The following is a 17,118-nucleotide window of genomic DNA, read 5'->3' as shown; positions in this document are numbered from 1 at the left end:
TGGGAACATGCAGTTCCTATACCAGATATGACTGTTACGTAAACATACAACTATTTGTTTTCAAGGCCACAAACCACTGTGCCAGGTCTCCATTAATTTGGATAGGTAGGAGAATGTTCTGAGAATATAGTCTTCTACATCTTTGCCCTAGCAGTGGGCAACGAACAGCCATATATGGCTTCACTTTTGCCTGCAATAACAATTTCAATTTAGCCAAGTTGTCTCTGAGAGTTTCCAGTCAAGTCAAGCTAAGCTAAACTGTTAAGTGTCAGGGAGATCTATAATTTACTAACAATTGTTCCAAGGGAACTGGTACTTAAGAAGCCTAAATGCAAAATTTACAATGACACAATACTCGTCTTGACATTTTTTGGGGAGGGAGGAAACCGAAAGTGGCAAAATATATTTGTAGAGGTTATAAGGAAATAGATTACTACAATCCAAAATAATTTTGTAGATATAAATTTCTATTATAGCAAAACCACTTCTGAGAACCTCCTGGGAATGTTTACATAGACATGGATTGATCTAGAATTACACAAGGATCAAGCCACTATGGGTTTTTCAGTCCTGATTTAGCAGACAGCACTTACCATCCTATAACCAAAGCTGCTTCCTAAATGATTCTTTACTGGACAAATATGTGGAGTAATTATTAAATATTTTTTTCTTCAGTACTTCTGAAGTAATATCTTCTAAGTCAAACTTAATTCCCTCTGTCAAGTCACTGGAAGTTTGTTTTTAATAGAGATCGGTTCCTCAAATGGTTAATTGTTTATTTCTGAACTCATGATCATATGATATAATAAATATGAATGTTCAGGCATGAACGTCAGATGTAGATTCAAGATTACTAGAAGAGAGAATGGACTGTAGCAAATTAAATTGATTATAGATATTATTAATTCCTTACCATTTTCAGCGGTCGAAAAGATTTTACATCAGTGGCTGAAATTTTACATGGGCTTTGATTTTCTTCTAATACCATTTCTTCCCCTTTGTAATCAATGTCTGAATAAGCAAGCCATCTATTAAAATGGAGAATTAGCCTATTAACATGATAATTAATGGATAGCTTTATTCATATAACTTGGATTAGCACTCATTATTCAAGAAGCATATGGTCTTTCAAAACATGGATATTTCATTTAATTATCATAGATAATAGTCACACCTCACAAGTAGACAACATTTTTGTGTGCATGAGCAGATTTGGAATTTTAAAACTTATGGAAAGTTTTTTCATAAAAAAGTTTTTTTAAAAATGGCAACCATGGTGGGTTTTGCTAGCATCCGTTTCCCAAAAAGCAAACTAAAAAGTTGCTCTTAATTTCTCTAGCCCTCTCCAAATGTCTTCTACCAACTGGGTTTATTTTTTGCCCTTTTTCTTGCAAGTGAAATATTTCCAAAGAACACTTATGGAACCCATATAGGACAATCTTAAAAATAATAGCCTGATAGCTTTCCATTTTTTTTTTAAATTAGAAGAGTCTAAAAAGAAGGAAAACCAAAGAGCATCACATCATCTACTCAGTGTTAGAAGATTATCTATTATTTAAAAAGATGCTAGAACATGGGTATGATTGAGTTACAACTAGAAACGATGACACAAAATTTCAAGTAGTTGCAAAAGAGAGCAGGAAATTTTCAGATTCAAAAGAATGAAATAAATATTTCACCTCCTTTTTCCTGCAACATTACTTGTTACACAAACAAGTATTATAGACAGTTATACCAGATGCAGGAAAAGCCCTAACATTAAAACTTAATTTCAGTCAAACTTTTTATTTTATAGTATCCTGATGGCTTCAGAAAAAGTCTATAGCTGTTATATGATAAATAGAACTGTATCTTATGGATAATAAGCTTCTGATAAACAGAAATGTAATGTTATGAGAATTTTCTTTAGAAAGTATAGAAAGATAACCATTATTTTGCTTACTCTTTTAGCATGATGAGCAAATAGCTATTGTTGACTCATATTTATATAAGTAAAATAAATATTTACTCACACTCCTGCTTTCACAGAAAGGACAGGATTTTCAAATTCCAATTCATCTAAATTGGCTATACCGGCCTGAATGCAGACTGGAAAATGACCTGTACTATTGTGTGGGCAAAGTTCAATTTCAGGAATACAACAATCCTGTGAAGCAAATCAAACCAGATTAAAACAAACCAGATTAAAAACATTATACATATTTGGACATTACTCCTCTCTATTCCTATCAGCCTTGCGAGGTAGACCAGACAGGAAGCACAGCCAGATGAGCTAATCCTACTTTACTGTAAGACTACATTAACAGAATCTTACAGAAGTCTGAAAGTACCTTTCTCCCCCGTTGCCTTTGCAGCCCTAAAAACAAGGAAGGGTCCCTTCTGAGGCACTTGCCCTGCCCACATTCCTGCTGTGGCCTAAATTGCCTTTTATCTGACCATTCCCTTGGCTGCGTCTCTTTTCCCTGTTTCCCAAGGTCATTCCCACATACCATTACAGTTCCATAAAACATAGGTCTAGAAAGTCTTGTGTGTATATAACTGAATCATATAAAACAATAAATATTGATAAATTAGCATTAAAAACTTGCAAAAATGGAAGATTTCCTCTTAAAATAGTCTGAGAATGTAGACTTTAATATATCACTGGATTAATTAAAACTATAAATAAAGATATCTTAGAAGTAGGATGTATTTCCACATAGTACACATCTAAGTGTACCAAGTGTGCATAAATAGGATTGTATTCATAGATTCTAGGAATATTTTTACGACAATAACTTTTTTGAATTGAAACTCACTTCATTGCTAAGTTATTAATTACTTTGTTTTCTTGCTTTCAAAGACTAGTGTAATTAAATAGTCCTATTCTACTTTTAAGATAACCCTAAAATTGCTGAATAATTTAAGCTTCCTGCAGCACTACATTTCAGTTACTATTGTGAATTTATTTTATTTAAAGTTGATATGGTCACCTGAAGTTTCTCTTCAGCAGAAATTCTGAGAGGCTGCCTCATATTTTAAGAGCCAATTTATCCTTTTCACAAATTGTGTGCTTAAAAAAAAGCAAAGGTAGCACTTTATGGTTCATAAAAAAGTCTAAAAGGGGTTGTACTTTAATTCACAACATTCATAATAACCTTTTGGGTTCTTTAGAAGTATCAAAGTTAGGTAAAAATAGGCACAAGGAGAGTTGAATTTAAATGCCCATGATCTGCTCTCATATTAAATCTTAGTGTTATGACTAAATTAGCCACTCTTTCCTTCTTGTCAACAATGATTTCTCTAATTTTATGGGTATTTTCACAAGCTCCCATTTGACTATATAATCAGCACAATCTGTAGTCATGACTCATGTACTTAGTACTGTACACACTAATGTAGCCTTCTTCAACTATCAAATAGCAAACAAAAGGTGATAAAGTGGTATTTTAAACCTCACTCTGCCACAGTTGCTTCTCACTGATGTGCATATTTTTAAAGGACTGGCAGAAATATTTGTTTTGATAATAAGCAAAATAAAATATGCTGGTAAAAGCTTGATATAAGAAAGTCAACTCTGAGGCACAGAAATAATTACAAGAGTTACCAAAAGTTTAAGAAAAATAGCTGAATCTTTGAGGATTTTAGCTATAATGTTCTAGGCAGGAAAGCAAATAATACAACACTGAGGAAAGATAAAGTAGAGGGACAGGGAATATATATAAGGATACCCATTTGGTAACCACTAGTAGCATCTAATTTTCACAGTGGTGAAGTGTTTATTATAATTGTTATACCTTCATTATTTGTCTGACTGAGCCAATTGTGAAATATCCTTGAGCTTTCTCTGTGTGAAGATTTAAGATGTCAGTCAGCATCCTTTCTCCTTCTTCTAGAACATATTTTTGACCTTGAAATGTTGGTTTCTCATACAAAATCCAGCTACATTAACAAATATATCAATATAAATATGCCACTCAAAACTGCAAGCACAGCATCAATAGTAATAAGAATCCATGTTTACAGTTATAATTATCTGCACTCTCTCACATGTGTAGAATGAACACACATGCACACTGCTGTATAATATGAGCAATGGCTTTTCCAGCAAGAGGTTTCCTCAGTTCCATCTGAAATGAATCTAGGATCTGCTACAAGAAAAACATCTGCCACTGAACTACACGACCTTCATTTCTTAAGTATTTATAAATTATTTATTTTTAAAAGCTTTTAAAAATCAGTATGAAGAAATTTATTGCAAGCAGATCTTCTTTCCTTTAGTTTCATATAGATGGTTAATTTCTCCAACAGGCCATTTTCAAATACTTTAGCTTCTCATTCAAAAATGGCAAGAGAACAGAGATTGTTTTCCTAAGGTTAGAGTAACATAGGTTGGCAACAATAATCACAGAAAAATAAGTTCACTCTAACATACAGTTTATTTTAGTAAAGCAACAGAAATAGAGGATCTAGTAGTGCTTGTCACTTAAAATATTTTTTTCTACACCTTTTTTGTGAACTTCCCAATATTGCTTAGCAAGCTTACATAATCACTAATTATGAAAATTACTATAAGCATTGCTTATACTTGCTATTTGACTTTGCACCAGTCATTCTCTCTGCCAACCCACCTGTTTGTTGTTGTGGGCAAAACAGGAGGCAGGATCATTATGCATGTTGCCTTAAGTTGTATAAAATAAAGGCAGGATGTAAAACTAACAATCAATCAATCAATAAAAAAAATTATTTTATGGTATCACAATTATTACATACTGTCTGGATATTTACAGCTATTTTTCCTGCACATTAAACCACAACATTTCCAAATTTATTTATGTATATTAAATGTGATGTTACATCTCTAGTCTTATTCCTAATAAAATATATTTTGTTTTCTGTTTTTTGCTATGGATATTTTTGTTTTTAATTACAAATACAGATTTTTAGAAATTGTACATTTACTTGTTTAGCTTGTGTTTCAGTGTCCCTAAAGCATTGAAAAAAATGCAAATATTCAAATTAAGAAAAATACAAAGTATTATTGATCAGTACTACAGTGGTACCTCGGGTTACGAACGTAATCCGTTCCGTGACTCTGGTCGCAACTCGAATTGGTCGCAACCCAAGGCAAATTTTCCCATAAGGTTCAATGTAAATACGGTTAATCCATTCCGCCCTCCGAATTTGGTCGCACCCCGAGGCAAATTTCCCCATAAGGTTCAATGTAAATACAGTTAATCCGCCCTCCGAATTTGGTTGCAACCCGAGGCAAATGTCCTGCATAAGGTTCAATGTAAATACGGTTAATACGTTCTGAAACATATGCATTTTATTTTTAAACCACAAAAACATGAAAAAAAGTACAGTACAGCACAGTATGAAGAGGGAGAATGGGGTGGGGAGGCAATTATTGTTTGGAGGGAGAGTCCCCTCCAAAAGGACATTGGGGAGATCTCCTTCAGGGGTTTCCTCTCTTCTTTGCCTCTTAGCTGCAGGCTTATTTCTGGGGAAAAACCTGTCTAAAGTCAGTTGTTTTTTCCTGTGCTGCATAACCCTCCAGAAATGAGAGAACATGTTATTGTTCATCATCATTATTCTTGCCAAGCCTGCTCTGCATTTACTTTGGAGCCATGCTGACAAGCACACCAAAAACCTTCCAAAACATCACAAAACACACCACAAGCCTCACCAAACGTCTCCTTGCTACCGCGATCTCGCCCACAGGAAGCTGTGACCGCGTGGCAGCAGGGAAAATGGCTGCGGATCCGGTTCGTAACCCGAGGCGGAGTTCGCAACCCGAGGGAAATTTTTGCAGCCGGAGCTGGTCATAACCCAAAAAATTCGTTAACAGAGGCGTTCGTAACCCGAGGTACCACTGTATATGGCCAAAATTACAATGAATAAACTTTGCATACAGTGTTACCTTTTTTGTATGTCCACATGTATCTATTATCAACAGTGTCATAACAGCTGTATGTGATTCCTGCTATAAAAATGTATTTCTTACCATCCTCTAACAACTCTGATTGATGTTTCTTTTGAAAACACCCAGACGGTAGCATCTACCACATCATGATAAATTTCTTGTTTATTTGTGTTCCCATGAAAATCACAAATAAGCATCTGCAATGACATGCAATAGTGTAAAGCAAATCTGGTACATTCATTTTCTGTTCTTCTTATATCAATTATACAGTGTTTTTGGCACACAACATAAAACATATTTGTATGCCATGATCAATCATTAAACAAGGTTTCATTGAGTTAAAGCTCATGGGTCTAGCCCACCAGGCTAGCATGTCTAGACCTTAAATGAGACCACCACAAGAGGGCTATTCTAGAACCACCAATCTCCTTACTGCATTTCATGTTGTAGCAGATAACTATGTTAGTAATATCACAGGAGAATACAGACCACTTTTCCATATTCATTGTCACTCATGTATTCCTCACTTTCTACAAATGTTTATGACAAAGCAGGCAATACTTGAAACTTATTTTCTTATATAAAATCACACTCACTTTTCCTGGTCTTGGATTGCACTTGAGTCTGACCCTATCAACAGGGCACTATAATTAGAAAAAAGAACAAATAATTTGAATAATACAATAAGCCAAGAAGAGTTATTTTAAGCAGCATGTTTATAAAGCAAACCTTAACATTATTTTTAAATATACATCCATAGGTATGCCAACAAAACAGTTCTGAAAACCTTAAAGACAAAAGCTGAACTTGTAAAAGAATACATTTTGAGACTTCATTCAAAATTATCATCAGGGTATTCTGAGTCGGCTCTTACAGTTCCTATTACAGTAATAAAAGGCTGTGTACTTTTATTAATACTTTTCTCATATTATTCATCAGAAGATGATATAGGCCGTAATTTTTTAAGTAGATTTGGAAATGTGAGCATGCATGCTAATTTATCAAATATTATTGCAAGAAACAGAACTATACTCAGCCTTCTGATATAAAAAGAGATGGTAGCTCTTCAGCTATTAAGAATATTCACTCCTCTCACACTTATAATTCATTTATGACATGACTTTCCCTCATCTCCCACCTAAAGTCCCAAGAGAAAAAAATAGTAAAGGAAACAAGAATTTTTCAATTCAATTTATGCTAAAAGAAATGTGCTCTTTCATTTCATCTGCTTAGTATGCTGTAGACTACATTGAAAGAATATTATGTATCAAATTCTCACAATAAATTAAGCAGAATCAATAGATTCAGTATTTTTTCATATGGAAAATCTTCTATCTCCACAACACGTTTAGCCTAAACATGTATGTACAGAAGAAATGACATGCATAGATTAGGTTCCTACTATATATAAATTTAATGAAAAAAAATACCTTTTGAGAGGTTACTGATTTCAGCAACCTTTTAGATTTAGAGTGCAGATCAACTGGCAACATCATGCTTCCTTTTCCTTTTTCAACTAAATAAGTTAAGCCAGGCAAACGTTCATATGTATCCTTTAAAAAAGGCTTCATGCCAGGATCATATTTTTGATTAAAATGAGCTGCAAATATTGGACTAAAAGATGAGGTCTCTTCGGAATGTAATGCCTCCTTAGAAATAAATTGTCTAGAAAAGTCTTCTGGGAATTTAGTGTTTTTATTGTCTGGCCAGGTACTGGAATCAGAGGTTTCTTTTTCATCCTCTTGATTTCTTCCCTCATAAAGTTTTTCTTCATCATCTTCTTCATTATACTGATTACTAGACTTTAACCGTTCAGATACTGATTGCAAAAGTGATAAGACAGATAAGGATTGATTCTCTCTTGTTTTTTCACTAGGATGATTTCCTGGTGAGATATCAGTGGAAGGCAAATCCTCTTGGGAACTATCATCTTCATATATAGGAGATAAGGAAAAAGGGTAAATCCTGTATCTCTTTGCTTCCACGGTCATGAAAGATTCTGAACAAGTATCATCTAGCATCTTATTCAATTGCTTGCTTTCATCATAAGGAGGAAAGGGCTCATCTTTGACTCTGGCTGTTTCATACATCTTATGCTTATTATCCAAGGATAAATCAGGATGGGATAAGGTATGCATTATTTCTTCTCCTGAAAAAGAATAATTTTTTTCTTGAAGAGTATCTTGATACAAAACAGTAAAGGAAGAACTGTATTCCCACTGTTCTGGTGTAGAAAAAGCAAAACAATCTGGGGATTTCTCTGTATTTTCACTGTCAACATCCAGGTAATATTCCTTAAGTACATTATCTGTAGTTAAACATGGGTCACTGTTTACTACTTCTCCATGGACAAAGCCAATATTCGATGAGCTGTTCAACAGAGATGATTCAGATATACTAAAAAGGGCATTGAATCTAGTATCTTGTGGCACTATACATTCATTTCTAATTTTGCTACTGCCCCATTCACTATGTGTTTCATAATATTTTTCATGTGGTTCCTCTCTTACAATGGCAGCAGCTTTGCTTTGTCTTATCTCATTTTTAGGCAAATCATTCTCTGTATTATGTCCAGGTGAACATAAGGATGTCGGTTCATCATTATATTTATCAGAAAAGCTACTACATGCATTAATGTTTGAGTTAAAAGGTAGCACATTCCTTGTTAAAACTGAGCACGATGGCAATTGCTTATAGGTCATAACAGTCTCTCCTTTTATAACATTAAAGGAATAATCAGTTTTACTCTCACATGTCCTGTTATTAGTGATATCACCAACAGTTGCCATATTTGTTGTACAATCATCATCTTTAATGTATTTGCCATTATTTATTTTGTCAGGACTGGATTCTAGTATAGTTGTATCATCATACCATTCTTCACAAATTGTTTGGCCTGAACATGCATTCTTTGGTACCATTTCTCCAATAACCTCTTTACTCTTTTTTTTGAAGTTCAAAGGAGCTGAGAAGTTTGTTACATCCTCAACAGTTATCTTCTGTTCTTCAACTGGGAATGCTGGACTTACGTTTAAGGGTTTTTCAATTATTTTGGGAAGCTTAGTTCTTAATTCTGCATTAGTGATAGGTATCTCCGATGCTTCAGTGTAACACATAATGCTTGTATTTTGAGAAAAATCCTTACTTAAATGTTCCTCATGCTGCTCAACTGCTGGATTTTGTTTGGCTGTTTTAATATCACTGCCAATTATTTCTTTTGGTTTTACCATTACTGAACTATATAAGTCAATTTTATCAGTGATATTCAATGGTTTCTTTTCATTCTGAGTATCACTGTCAAATTTATCTTTCCCCTTAAGTCCAGAAAACTTTGTGATACAACTCACATTAAAGTGCTTTAATGAAGAGTTCCTTGATTGTATTTCTTTTGATTCTGGCAGCATTCTTCTAGTTTTCTGGTCTTTTTGAAAGCTGGGACCTATTATATTATCCTCAGTGTCATTAGTTTGATAGATGCCAGCTTTTTGTTTTGATCTAATTTCTTCTATTGCTAACTGAAGAACCACATCTACTATTTCATCAGCCTTTTTAAACAAGAGTGTTAAGTTTTGAGATTTAATTTGCAGTTGCTTTCCTGTTTCAACATCTTTCAACGGTTCCTCAAAAAACTGGTTGTTTGATTTAGGAAATAAAGCAGCAATTGCTTGTTTATCCATTCTAGTTCCATTTTTTGAAGGAGTAGTCATGCGGCAGTTAGAATTTATCTGCCCTGAGGGAGACATTTCTTTGCTCTGCTGGGTAGCGAGAGGCATTTCTAACACTATCTTTGAAGAGTCTATAGCATCCATGTAATAGGCAACTGAAGCCAATAATGGGGGTGAATAACTGGCATCTGATATTGATTCAGAAGATAGACTATTTAATTTATCTTTAGATGACAATTTTACAGTATCTTCTTCAGAATTAATAGGAAGAGAATTAATTTTGTCTAAGACAACAGCCTCTATTGTCTCACATGCAGGAGAATAAAGATTTGAGGTATCTTTAAAAGAATTAGTAGGAATAGCAGACTTTTGAGTATATACACTGTCAAATGCAAAATCAGGAAGAGTCTCTTTTATGAGAATGGATTTAGAATCCATTGAATAAGAGCCAGTCACATATTTAGTTTCTTCAGAATGTGGCAAGATTTTATTTCCAGTGTTATCTGTGTTAATAGTATCAGGGATAATTTTGGTTTTAAAGTTGTTTCCAGATTCCAGAAAAAATTGTGACTTTAAGATAGCTTTAGAGTTTTCAGATACAGAATCAGAATAGCATATTTTACTAAAGTTTGTTTCTGCAGAATCTGCTGCAGTGGGGACTCTCTCAGATTGCAAAATATTTTTCTGTTCATCAGGCAAAGAATATGAACCCTTCAACAAATTCTGATCTTCAGAATTAGATGCAGGTTTAGCCATAATATTCAAATAAATGTTGTCTTCAAAGACGTTAGCATTACTGATCAATGCAGGTAAGAGAGGGGAAGGATTATCTGGTAGCGAGTTAGTTTTTTCAGGTTTCACAACCAGAGAACTGTGGGTCAAGCACTTGTTTTTGGAAGAAGAGATAGGAGATAGACAAGCTGTGGAGACCTCTTTATTTTCAGGAGTTTGGGCACGATTTCTTATGTTACTTAGCAATGAATTGCTTATTTTTTCAGAAATAACTGGAGTTTTAATTTCATCAATTTCTGTAGCTTTAAGAGGTGACATAACTGTGTTCCTTACATGTTTTACTTTTTCCAGTTCTAAGGGCTTATTTTTTTTCTCAAGAGGAGATGAACAAGTATCTAAGCTGATTAATGGCTGAATCAGAGTTTTATTCTTATCTCTCTTGGCAGGATGATAGCAATAGTCATTTTTACTTTCAAGCCTGTGAGGGGCATTATCTGCATCTGTTTTGAAGGAGTCCACATGTGTATTTTCAATATCTAACAAAGAAATGTTGGCACTATTTTCCTCTGTACTACTAGACAAAACTTGGTCAAGTTCCACAAAAGGCGTATAAACATTCTCTTCAATCACTTTACTAGTCCCAATCTTAGCCATTATGGAAATCCTGGAATTATTTTGTATATCTCTAAGTAATAATGGCTCAGTGGTTTCTTTATTCTCTAGGCCACTCTTGCTGCATAAGTGCAACCCAGTCCCAGTTTCTGTGGGAAGGGTGGAAATTCCTGATTTGAAAACTAATGGCAATTCTTCTCTAACTGCTGATTTATGGAGAAGCAAATGAGAATGATTTTCAGACATCCCATTTGTATTTAATTCTTCATTGCTCTTTGTTCCATTATTTACATAATCACTACAGTTATGGCTATTCATGTACAATGATGGATTAGCTGATTCTAATTTGAACTGATTGTTAGTTGAAGAATATTTATCTTCTAGCAATTGTTGATCATTATTAGCTGAATCTAGTTTGGGATAAGATGAAAACTCATTTTGTATTGCCCCTTTTGTTTCTGTGTTAGAAAAAACACAAAAATGTGTTTCTTTTTTACAGCAAACAGTGGCAGCACTGTTTGACTGTAGCTGCATTTGTATTTCTCCTAATGCTTCTTTTTTCTTTTCAACTAATCTGTTTTCTGCATTGATTCTTACAGAATCTATATTTTGGTAGCTAGAACTGGTTTGATTTGGCAACAATACTGGTGGCTCCAACAAAAGGTTCCTATTAATTTCTGATTTGTCTGAAACTGATACACTTTTCACAGACACAAGCTCTTCAATGTAGTTTTTGATAGTTTCCATTTCTGTCAACAAGGTAATTTTGTTCTTTAGTTCATTGTGTTCATTATCATTTAAGACAGTCTGAATATCTTTCTTCTGGTCCATTTCTGACAAAAGCGTGTTTTCTTGTGAACTTTGTTTGTCATCTTTAGTTTCAGGTTTTTCATTCTTTGGTAAGGATTCTGGTTCTTTTGTAGTTTCTGAGCTTAAAATATTCATGGTTTCCCTTCTTTTGCTTTCCACAGGACAACTACTAATACTGGTTCCAGTTACTTTTTCTTCTTCCAATTCTGCTTGTTTCTTAAGCAACTGCTTGATTCTTGCAGAACCTCGGTAGGTTGCATAAGTAATTGCATGTGCAATGGGCTCACTTTCTGTTTTTCTGGAATAGAAATAGCATTATTGGCATATTAGCAAATGTTCTAGACACATACAATTATGTAAACAATATTTTAAAAATGTAAAGAGCAGGACTGTGTTGCTTTTTAAATTAAAAATAAATGTTATCTATTTACAGTGTACTTACTACTCAAAATAAAGTATATTATATGGAAAGGGAATCCTATTACAACTGTAAGTAGTATAATACATTTTATAGTTATTTACTTAATAATTATAGGATTACTGAAAAGGAACCATGGACTATTAAAGTCAAATCCCTGATCTAAGCAAGAATCCTAAACAGAATATATTTTTTTTGCCAAAACTAGTGGCTAAAACTGTATCAGAAGGAGAGGGAAAATGCTAGTTTAAAACTGGGAGAGCTAAGGGTGACTTTAGGCTGCCTTGAGTATATGCTGGGTATGAGGCAAAGGCAATGTCATGAGAAAATGGCTGAAAAATATGGCTACTGGGGCATGCTTGTGCCATGGGTAGGCACAAATAAGGAAGAACCTTTAGAAAGGTCTTCTCTCCATGGGAATAATATATCTATGTTGAAACTACAACACTATGCTATCTTAAACATGAACCCCAATAGGCAATGCTATATGTGGAATGATGGCAGTTATAGAGCAAACTTCTAGAAGGTATTACCTTCAGGAAGACTGTTTTAGTTTACAAACAATCTAAAAATCCTCATATGTACCATTTTTAAAAATGTGGGGACAGAAGATTCAAAGGCTGGGTATTACTTAACATAGTGGTTTAAAACAAGAATTTACAATTAGACTTAGACACAGTTTTAAAACTTCTTTCTTTTGGAGCAGTAGGACCTGCTCAAATACAATACAGCCTACTTTCTGCTCATGTATTTTTGATTCACTGATTTTTTTTAAATATGGAGGATATATTGACTATGTGCCAATAAATTGATACTTTACAATTCACTGAAACCTGATGCACATATGAATGGATACCTCTTAGCATGCTCTCTCTCTAACATAATGTTCTATGATTTAAACTGAATGTAATGCTGCCTCCATTAAAAAGCATTGTCAAAGCAATATATTTATAGTATTTGATCTGTAATGCTAGTTTCCTACAGACAAGATATCAGTAAGAATAAATAAATGAGATCCAAGCATATGTTACATATATGACATTAAAGAAAGTTACTGACTGTGACTAGCCCTATGAAAGTAAGATCATGTGTGTATGTAGATCATGCATTAGGCTACAATTGGGGTGTACAATCAGATGACCACACTGTCACGTTAGGAATGTTATATGAATCAGGTCTAAAAAGCCTAGAAAAACTGATATTCTGTCATGGATTATATATAATTTTGTTATAATCTCAGCCTTAAATTCATTTTATAGAACTACATGTGAGTATAGACTAAAAGAACCTAAAATAAATACAAATTCTCTTGCACTTAATAACCTACATAATGCTAATGGAAACTATAATAATGTAGCAAGGAAAGATTATTCAGATGCCATCCTTATTCTTTGGTGGAAAAAGGAAAGCAGCTTATTTTTTCCAGTAGTTCCATCTGGTACTTCAGTGCTCCTGAGATATTTGGCAAACACTTTAATCCTTGTAACAGCCATCACTGAAATAAAATATCTAACCTTTGAGAAAGAGGAGGATAATGCCAAATAACATGGTGTTGAGCTATTTGATTTTATGTTTACAGAAATTAATTATTGAGTTCACAGCTAATAATCTACTATATTTTAAGATATATTTTAAAAAATGAAATGGTAATAGGGAAAGTTTAGCTCAAACTAAGCTCCTAAGACCTTTATTTCTGTTGTAACTATGAGGGAGTGAAGTTGGGATTGCTGTCTGCGCTTGGGAAAAGTAGCTGCAGTCAGGCAGAAACGCTTCTTATCCCATTTCCCTCATGCATTCATACATTCATTCACAACTTTACTCACAAGCATCAAAGCCTGCGTTCTAACTGCCTGTAATAACTGAGCCACATACTGGTGTGCTGATGTCCAGAGGAAGCCTCTCCCCACCCAGGTCCTTAGCTTACAAAACCAAATGTTAAGACAGAGTGGGTAGGGATGTAGGAGAAAAGGAGATAGGCAAATGGCTTGCAGATGGGGAAGTGGAAGCGATATTTGGAGACTGACAGCTATTACAAGCAGGCAAGATATATATATAATCAACTGCCAGGACCATAAGCTACAGTGAGCAGCATATCCTGGTGGGAGTCCTGCTTGGAGCTTTGCTGGGAGCATGGTAGCAACTTGGAGGAACAACCACACTGAGGTAGCACCTGAACCCAACTAGTTTAAGAACTTTGGAGAAAGGCAAAGGTTGTATGCCACTTTACAGACTTTGGGACTTTTGCTCGCTAAGTATTAAAGGACTGAATATTAAATATATATTTACATGGCAACATCACCTTGCAAGTCCTAGAAGGGTGGAGAGCAATAGTCTATTGTTGGGGAAGGTGCATGCTGCAATAAAACATTGTATACAGATTTGCTACGCTGTGGTATGTCCAGTCCTTGGAAAGTAAAGAACCCTCACAGTAACATATCAAATTGTAATTGCCTTTTTTTACTCAAATCAGCAGTACACAGAACTAAAAGGAACTATTGAAACTCCTGTAAAGTACATTTCTCTGCTTAAGACAAGCTGAGAAATGAGCATATACTGAGCAGATACTGTTTTTTTAAAAGATTTTTTATCCCATCTTTATTTTTATAAATAACTCAAGGCGGTGAACATACCTAATACTCCGTCCTCCTCCTATTTTCCCCACCACAACAAACCTGTGAGGTGAGTTGGGCTAAGAAACAGAGACTGGTCCAAAGTCACCCAGCCGGCTTTCATGCCTAAGGCAGGACTAGAACTCACAGTCTCCTGGTTTCTAGCCTGGTGCCTTAACCATCAGACCAAACTGGCTCTCCAGATTTTATTTCCTAGAACTTTTTATACTTAGGTACAGCTAAATATTTGTTCTTGTTTATGTGTTGAGCTACAGTTCTAGTCTATTGAAATTGTTTCTGAGAAATCTTTTTTAAAGATAAAAGTTGATTTAGGCATGTGAAACAAATTAAATTACTTTTCTCTCTCTAGCTTTGTACTCTGTTATCTTTGGATTCTTTTTGGCTTGGCTTATCCATAGTTCCATGAAAGCATGATCAGATCTTGTCTGGAAGGAAACGTGCAAGATTCACAGAAAGTAATATCCACTTTCTTTTTCACTCCCAATTATAGCTAGTATTGATGAACAAGGCAGAAATTGTGCACATAGGTATATCTGTATGCCTGAATATGTTATGCACATGCTATTTGTACACAAATAGGAACTTACACATTTTATAACAGCAGTATTGGCATCATACTAATATTGTATTATAATACAAACCTTTCCAAATTCCAAATTATAATACAAACCTTTCACTTATAAGCTGTACATTTTTCAAACATATGCTCAACTTTAAAAAAACAAAAACCAGTTCTGAGTAGCAGGATATTTGGGAGCAGTTGTATGGCAGAAATTGAAACTGGGTTAGGAGTGAAAACTAGGCATCAAACACAATTAAGCTGCATTATGACAGCTCTTAGTAAAAACACTATTAACATGGCACATAAAAGCCTGGTCACAAAGAAAATTTTGCCCATAATGACTGATTCATATTCTGTACAAATATTGAATATTTTTATGACATCCTACATCCAGTTATTGTTAACTGACTTTACACAAATGCATAAAGAATAAGTTGACATAAAAAAATGCAATGATAAATTTCTGAGTGATATACTTTATTGAATACATACTGTTGAAAAACAGTGTCATTACTGTCCAAGACAAAAAGCCATTTCAACGCTCGAAAATGTCTTTTATATACACAGGCAGTCCTCGGTTAACAATGACTCATTCAGCGACTGTTTGAGGTTACGACGCACTGAATGAGTGGTACTTACAATTGGTCCTTGAAGTTCTGGCCATCCCAGAACCCTGTGGTCCTGTGATCATGATCTGGGTGCTTGGCAACCAGCTTGTCAAGCCCACCTCAAGAACAATGGTGAAACAGTCCAGTTGAGTAAAGTTCCTTTATTTGCTTATACCTTATAGACAGAATCTTGCCAGACTAAATCTATACTACTGCAACATACACTGTGGATATACTCTGGGATATTCTAAGGAGTGGCTATCCTGAACCTCTTTTGCTTCCCATACTCCTGCTGAGGACTGTATTGTCTTTTGTCTCCTTTCTCCTCCTGGAATGCACCCCCCCTTCCTGATAGCCTTGATCTCTCACATCACCCTCCTCCTTGTAGATACATTCCATCACACAGCTTGAAGTTATGATGATTACAGCATCCCGTGGTCACATGATTGCCATTTGTGACTTCCCTGCCAGCTTCCCACAAGCAAAGTCAACGGGGAAGCCGGCAGGGAAGGTCGCAAGATGTTCCTGTAAGTCACTTGCATTCCCACATTTTTGTCCTGAGGAGCCCAGCTACGGAATACAAAATCCTGGGATCTGTACTCTGTAGCCTGTGCGTGCATGCAGCACCTCCCCGCCCATGATGGCCTCCTGCACACCCTCCCCCACCTGGCAACAGCCAACCCTGGCCTGGCTGTGCTTGCGCGGTGCCATAGCAGCCCCCTATGCACTCTTCCGCACCTGGCAGCAGCCACCTATGGCCCGTCCACACTCACACACACCCTCACCTAGCAGCAGCCACCCCTGGCCGGGCCATGCTTGCATGGCACCATGGCGGCCCCCTGCGCACCTTCCCCCTCCCGGCAGCAGCCACCACCAGCCTCGCTGCACCCAAGCCACAGCAGCCACTTACCCACCTGCCTGCTGGCCTGCTTGCGAGCCGCCTGGGATTTGTGACTTCCTGCTGGCTTCCCTATTGACTTTGCTTGTTGAAAGCCAGGAGGAAGTTGCAAGGAGGTCCTCGCTTAACAACCAGTGATCCTTGGTTAACAACAGCAATGGGGACTGCCGGGATTGCTGTTACTAAGCAATGGGATCTCATGATGTCAGACTTTATGACTGCATCACTTAGCAACAGAAATTCCGGTCCCAATTACCATCATTAAGTGAGAACTACCT

General features: G+C 35.7%; 1 protein-coding gene across 1 annotated transcript in view; it reads right to left on the bottom strand.

Moving 5' to 3' along the window:
- Window positions 1-17,118, bottom strand: part of CRYBG3 (crystallin beta-gamma domain containing 3) — a 64,365-nt gene that overhangs the window by 29,377 nt on the left and 17,870 nt on the right. The window contains exons 4-9 of the mRNA XM_015887726.3: window positions 7,336-12,022; window positions 6,502-6,549; window positions 5,987-6,102; window positions 3,777-3,921; window positions 2,013-2,146; window positions 914-1,028 (exon numbers count right to left, since the gene is read on the bottom strand). Of these exons, the coding sequence (XP_015743212.1) occupies window positions 914-1,028; window positions 2,013-2,146; window positions 3,777-3,921; window positions 5,987-6,102; window positions 6,502-6,549; window positions 7,336-12,022 (5,245 nt within the window). The remainder of the gene's footprint in view (window positions 1-913; window positions 1,029-2,012; window positions 2,147-3,776; window positions 3,922-5,986; window positions 6,103-6,501; window positions 6,550-7,335; window positions 12,023-17,118) is intronic.

Source organism: Python bivittatus, unplaced genomic scaffold (assembly GCF_059951505.1).
Source record: "Python bivittatus isolate LINGU-HERP-01145 unplaced genomic scaffold, Pbiv_v1 ctg000350_np1212, whole genome shotgun sequence".
NCBI classification, from domain to species: Eukaryota; Metazoa; Chordata; class Lepidosauria; order Squamata; family Pythonidae; genus Python; species Python bivittatus.
The sequence above is the reverse complement of the archived record's forward strand: the minus strand, read 5'-3'. Positions and strand labels throughout refer to the sequence as shown.